Source organism: Heteronotia binoei, chromosome 15 (assembly GCF_032191835.1).
Source record: "Heteronotia binoei isolate CCM8104 ecotype False Entrance Well chromosome 15, APGP_CSIRO_Hbin_v1, whole genome shotgun sequence".
NCBI lineage: Eukaryota > Metazoa > Chordata > Lepidosauria > Squamata > Gekkonidae > Heteronotia > Heteronotia binoei.
In genome coordinates, this window is record NC_083237.1 from 31083582 (window position 1) to 31090398 (window position 6817).

Here is a 6817-nt window from a genome sequence, read left to right on the forward strand (position 1 = left end):
GCACCCGGCGCTGGTCCCGGAAGGCCTTCCAGAGCCTCTGGAAGGCCTTCGGGGACCAGCGCCGGCCAGCGAAGGCTTCCCCGCGGCCTCCGCTGGTCCCTGTAGGCCCTCCAGAGTCTCTGGAGGGCCTCCAGGGACCAGCGGAGGCCGCGGGGAAGCCGCGGGGCACCCGGCGCTGGTCCCGGAAGGCCTTCCAGAGGCTCTGGAAGGCCTTCGGGGACCAGCGCCGGCCAGCGAAGGCTTCCCCGCGGCCTCCGCTGGTCCCTATAGGCCCTCCAGAGTCTCTGGAGGGCCTCCAGGGACCAGCGGAGGCCGCGGGGAAGCCGCGGGGCACCCGGCGCTGGTCCCGGAAGGCCTTCCAGAGGCTCTGGAAGGCCTTCGGGGACCAGCGCCGGCCAGCGAAGGCTTCCCCGCGGCCTCCGCTGGTCCCTGTAGGCCCTCCAGAGTCTCTGGAGGGCCTCCAGGGACCTGCGGAGGCCGCGGGGAAGCCGCGGGGCACCCGGCGCTGGTCCCGGAAGGCCTTCCAGAGGCTCTGGAAGGCCTTCGGGGACCAGCGCCGGCCAGCGAAGGCTTCCCCGCGGCCTCCGCTGGTCCCTGTAGGCCCTCCAGAGTCTCTGGAGGGCCTCCAGGGACCAGCGGAGGCCGCGGGGAAGCCGCGGGGCACCCGGCGCTGGTCCCGGAAGGCCTTCCAGAGGCTCTGGAAGGCCTTCGGGGACCAGCGCCGGCCAGCGAAGGCTTCCCCGCGGCCTCCGCTGGTCCCTGTAGGCCCTCCAGAGTCTCTGGAGGGCCTCCAGGGACCAGCGGAGGCCGCGGGGAAGCCGCGGAGCAGCCGGCGCTGGTCCCTGGAGGCCAGCGCCGGCAGCTCCCTCCCTCCCTCGCCGCGAGGCCGCCGCCGGAGGACTCCCCGCCGCCGCCGCCGCTGGACTCCGCCGCCCTGGAATAAGGTAAGGGGGCCGAAAGCGGGGGGGGCGGGGGGCGGCCTTCCTTTCTTCCCTCCCTCCTCCCTTCCTTCCTTCCTTCCTTCCTTCCTTCCTTCCTTCCTTCCTTCCTTCCTTCCTTCCTTCCTTCCTTCCTTCCTTCCTTCCTTCCCTCACTCCCTTCCCTTCCTTCCTTCCCTCCCTCCCTCCCTCCTCCCTTCCTTCCCTCCCTCCCTCCCTCCTCCCTTCCTTCCTTCCCTCACTCCCTTCCCTTCCTTCCTTCCCTCCCTCCTCCCTCCCTTCCTTTCTTCCTTCCTCCCTTGCCTTCCTTCCTTCCCTCCCTCCTCCCTTCCTTCCCTCCCCCCTTCCTTCCTTCCTTCCTTCCCTCCCTCCCCCTTCCTTCCTTCCTTCCTTCCTTCCTTCCTTCCTTCCTTCCTTCCTTCCTTCCTTCCTTCCTTCCTTCCTTCCTTCCTTCCCTCCCTCCCTTCCTTCCTCCCTCCCCTCCCTTCCTTCCTTCCCTCCCTTCTTCCTTTCTTCCCTTCTTCCCTCCCTCCCTTTCTCCCTTCCTTCCTTCCTTCCCTCCCTCCCTCCTTATGTTCTTATGTGACACAGAGTGTTGGACTGGATGGGCCACTGGCCTGATCCAACAGGGCTTCTCTTATGTTGTTATGTGATGCAGAGTGTTGGACTGGATGGGCCACTGGCCTGATCCAACAGGGCTTCTCTTATGTTCTTATGTGACGCAGAGTGTTGGACTGGATGGGCCACTGGCCTGATCCAACAGGGCTTCTCTTATGTTGTTATGTGATGCAGAGTGTTGGACTGGATGGGCCACTGGCCTGATCCAACAGGGCTTCTCTTATGTTCTTATGTGACGCAGAGTGTTGGACTGGATGGGCCACTGGCCTGATCCAACAGGGCTTCTCTTATGTTGTTATGTGATGCAGAGTGTTGGACTGGATGGGCCACTGGCCTGATCCAACAGGGCTTCTCTTATGTTGTTATGTGACGCAGAGTGTTGGACTGGATGGGCCACTGGCCTGATCCAACAGGGCTTCTCTTATGTTGTTATGTGATGCAGAGTGTTGGACTGGATGGGCCACTGGCCTGATCCAACAGGGCTTCTCTTATGTTATTATGTGACGCAGAGTGTTGGACTGGAGGGGCCACTGGCCTGATCCAACAGGGCTTCTCTTATGTGACAATACTGACTTTGGTGGACCCAAGCACTGATTCAGTGTAAGGGAGCTTTGTGTTTGTGTCTTCTAGTGCAATTTTGTTCTCAGATCCTGTATTTACTTCATCAGTATATGGGATAAGGCACTTTCTCAACTGTGCTGCATAATGCAGCCTATTTATTTTGTCCTGTTGGCTCTGTTGGCTCTATCTGCGCCACCTTCATCACTTTCGGGGTGTGGATCCCCCAGTGGAGTGGTCTCCCGACTCCCTCCGCCGGCTGTTTCTGATAGCCCTGCGCCCCCTCTTTCATTTGATATGTGTCCCGTGCGGGTGCCACCCTCCCGCCGGGAGATGCCGCAAAATGAGCCCCCTTGAGGCTTATGGCGGCAGGGCTCGGGGGAAGCGACCTAGACTGCTGTTCTTTTGAGGGGTTATAGAGTGTTTCGAGCCCGTCCCTGTGGCATCGGTCCCATCATTGTGGGGCCCAGGGGGCCGGCGCAGCAGCACGCTGAAGCAGCCTGTCGGTCACTTCCAGGTTCCTGTCCTGCATCTTGACCGGTGTTATTAGTGACAGGCTGCTTCGGCGTGCCGCTGCGCCGGCCCCCTGGGTCCCACAACGATGGGACCGATGCCACAGGGACGGGCTCGAAACACTCTATAACCCCTCAAAAGAACAGCAGTCTAGCTCGCTTCCCCCGAGCCCTGCCGCCATAAGCCTCAAGGGGGCTCATTTTGCGGCATCTCCCGGCGGGAGGGTGGCCCCCGCACGGGACACATATCAAATGAAAGAGGGGGCGCAGGGCTATCAGAAACAGTCAGCGGAGGGAGTCGGGAGACCACCCCACTGGGGGATCCACACCCCGAAAGTGATGAAGGTGGCGCAGATAGAGCCAACAGAGCCAACAGGACAAAATAAATAGGCTGCATTATGCAGCACAGTTGAGAAAGTGCCTTATCCCATATACTGATGAAGTATATACAGGATTTGAGAACAAAATTGTTTCCGGCGGTGATATTTGGGGGATTTTTGGGGACGTCACAGGAAGTGCTGTGAAGTCACTTCCTGTTTCCGGCAGGTGACGCGGGGGAAATGATGTCACAGGAAGTGATGCCACTTCCTGTTTCCGGTGGTGGCATGACATCACTGGAAGTGACGTCACCGGAAGTGACGTCACTTCCTGTTTCCGGCGGCGCGCGCGCGAAGCGCGCACGCAACCCCCCCCCCCCAGTGTCCCTGGCTGGCCTTCAGACATTATGGTCACCCTAGATACAAGTGAAATCTGGAATGAATTTAAATTGTAATCTTATTTATTCTCCTTTGCAGTCATAACCCTTAAGTCATCAAATGTTAATATGAAGGTTCTTGGTGGGGCTTTCATAAGGTGCTTTTAAGGTTGTTTTAAATGACTAAAATGTTCTGGTCAATTACTGTAATAGTAATAAACTGAATCTGGAATGAACAAGTATGAAGCTGCCTTATACCACATCAGGCCACAAGCCTATCAAAATCCAGTAGTTCTTCAGGGTCTGAGGCTGGAATTTTTCAGTTCACCTGCTCTCTGATTCTTTTAACTGAAAATGCCAGGGACAGAACCTGGGACCTTCTGCATGCCAAGCAGAAGCTGTACCACTGAGCTACAGCCCCTCACTAGCATGGTTTTAAGTATGCAGCTTCAGCACCAAGGCTTAAATCTTTCTGGAAACCAAACCTTGTATTGTTAAATGTCTTTCCACCTACACCTGGTGTTCTTAGAATGTTGCAGCTACAAGGTGAAGCCAGCTATTTTACTTGTTCCAGGGATTTGAAGGGCTGTCACTTAGAGGGGGGCAGGGAGCTGTTCCTGTTGGCAGCAGAGGATAGGATGGGTTTAAATGAAGAGTGGGGAAAAGTGCCAGCTGGATATTATGAAAATTTACAGTAAGAGTTGATTCTATGAATATGCTTCAGAGAAGGGGCTCAGCAATGCTTTCATCTCACCCTCGCTGATTGCAGCAATAATGAAGACAAGTAGGTATTTACAAAAAATCTGCAATTTTATTCAGATATACTAAAAAGCACACTTGCAACGTTATTCAGACGCACTAAAAAAACCTGGCTTCCAATATGAAATGCATGCAAGGTTAATTAACAGGCTAGCAATAAGAGGCTACACAGCCTTTACTTAAAAACAATATTTTAAAAACACATCACAGCTTTAATGAACAGGCTTGGAGCACTTCTCTTGCTCCAAATGGATCTCCTATGGAACAGGAGCTGCTCTACAGGGCAGGGCCAGCAGTCAGTCCCTTGTCGAATACCCTGCGCTGGGCATCCGGAGACAACACACTCACACTGCTCATGAACTACCTGGAGAGAAGACCTTTTGTGATGTGACACACCATCTATGTAAAAAGAGGACTTTGATCCTAAGTCCACAGTGTTCTCCAGGAGAGTTCTGCTTTTCAAGGGGAAATTGGTACAAGGATGTGGTGACCATGAAGAGCACAAAAGAAATACTGATGGGCTGAACAGGATGGATGGAAATCTTGGAGCAAGATACTTTGCTTTCAATTCAGGTACATTAATTGTGCGGTGTCCTAGAAGGGATGTCATTCCATCCCACCCAACAGCACTGAGGCTTTCTGAAAGATGACAGCTTTTGGAGTTGGGTCTCCTAGACGTAGTTCTTGCTGGGGTAATCGCTGCGGGGCTGTGAGGCGGCTGCTGTGTAGCGGGCACTGTAGTTGTTGCTGTCCTTCTTGGGGCAATTGCAGCACAGCAGGGCCCCTCCGAGGGTCATCAAGGCAGCAGCTGCCCAACCAAGGTAGAGGGAAGCTCCCAGCTCTCTCTTCAGGGCCTCTGTCACCAGTGGATTGTAGAAGTCACGGATGATAGTGTTGGCTGACCAACACACAGGGATCAGGCAGAGGATTCCTGCAACCACAAAGATGACACCAGAGACGATGATGATACGCGCCTTTGCATTCTCATCCTCCACGCAGTTGGTGCACTTGGCTCCCACAATGCCAATCAGGAGACCCAGGACTGCCAGAAGCACTGAGATGACCATGAGAGCCCGGGCAGCTTGGAGGTCTTGAGGCAGAGCCAACATGGAGTCGTAGACCTTGCATTGCATCTGACCAGTGCTCTGCACCACGCAGCTCATCCACAGCCCCTCCCAGGTGATCTGTGCTGTCACAATGTTGTTGCCGATGAACGCCGTGACTTTCCACATGGGCAGGGCACATGTGACGATTGCGCCAATCCAGCCCACCACAGATAGGGCCATGCCCAACATCTGGAAAGCAGCTGAGGCCATCGCTCAACCCAAGGTAGTTCTAGAGAGAAAGAGAGATGAAACTTTAGGTGAATACCTAAACATTTCCCCTAACAAGAGCTGTTATATCACACTATTAAACATCACAGAGAAGGACCTCAAATATAGTCAATCATGTGGATAGCTGTCAAACCAAAGTTGTTTTATTCAGCACCTTAGCTGAGGGTGTCCAACCTTTGAGTCTGGAATACACCTGGAACTTTGAGAACAGTTAGTGGGCACCATCACAAAATGGCTGCTGGGCAGGGAGCAACTAACCATAAAATGGTTGCCGGGGGATCTAGAACCAATCACAAAATGGTGGGGAGGTTCCAAGCCAAGGGTTATCTTTTGAAGGAGACAGCCACTTCTGTATGAGTGCTCCTAAAGATACAAGGATGGCTGCATCCCAGGCTCTTCTGATATATAAAAAATGTAAAAGTCCCCTGTGCAAGCACCAGTCATTTTCGACTCTGGGGTGCCTCTTGCTTAAATTAAGTAGAGGTCAGGACTTGCTCTTGCTTTAGGGAAGAAATGCTTCAGAAAAGAAGCAAACAGGCTCCAGGGAATGCACTGTTAGGCACCAAGGTACCCTTGGGCACCACATTTAGAATTACTGCCTTAGTTCATGGAATCCTCAACAGCCATGTGGTGATGGCCACTATTCTGTTGCTCAACAGCTGACCTCTTATGATAGCTGCATAAAGGTTACATCCAATGGCAAGAATATCTCCTAGACACCCCAAAGGTTTAAGAAATCTTCCTTGAATGATCTTGTTGGCCATTCTTGGCAACAGAATGCCAGCCTAGAGAGACCCTTGACCTGATCCAAACAGAGCTCTTTTGTACAAATCTGAGTCACTTACAGATGTGCAGTTGCTGTAACCTTAGAAGGAGGCCAGCCTTTAAGAAGAAAAACAGTCTAAGCTTGTGAACAAATACGTAAATCTTGGGAGAACACAGGCTGGCCATTTCACAGGCTGCGGAGCCTATTGTGCTGAAGACACCCCTTGCTGAGCCGGTTTCTTCTAGTCACCCCCCTCCCCCGCCAAAGTGAAGTGGATTAGTTACATCTAGTTGAGAGACCTGTTTTTTTCCAGTGGACCTGCAGTCAACAGCTTTGTTCCATTGCCCACCTAATGGTTAGGGTTAAATATTAGGGGAAAGTCCCTTCTGGCTACATTTATCTTGCAACAAGATCTGGCTTTCCCAACAACCATTTACTGTTTTCTACAGTGGGAAGGAGGAAACACCAAGGACAGGGAAAAGCCTTCCCCCCAAGTGAAGAAGAAGAAGAAGAAGATATTGGATTTATATCCCGCCCTCCACTCCGAAGAGTCTCAGAGCGGCTCAACAATCTCCTTTACCTTCCTCCCCCACAACAAACACCCTGTGAGGTGGGTGGGGCTGGAGAGGGCTCTCACA

General features: G+C 53.6%; 1 protein-coding gene across 1 annotated transcript; it reads right to left on the bottom strand.

The window, feature by feature from the left end:
* Window positions 1-4111: 4111 nt before the first annotated feature.
* LOC132584379 (claudin-4-like) lies at window positions 4112-5444 on the bottom strand. The gene has a single exon (XM_060256251.1). It carries the CDS (start codon window positions 5393-5395, stop codon window positions 4751-4753), a length of 645 nt encoding a protein of 214 aa, XP_060112234.1. The 5' UTR covers window positions 5396-5444; the 3' UTR covers window positions 4112-4750.
* Between the last annotated feature and the right edge of the window lie 1373 nt (window positions 5445-6817).

What these genes read in the sequence shown, in the direction of transcription:
- LOC132584379 (XM_060256251.1), bottom strand. Translation starts at nt 5,395, where the DNA reads ATGGCCTCAGCTGCTTTCCAGATGTTGGGCATGGCCCTATCTGTGGTG.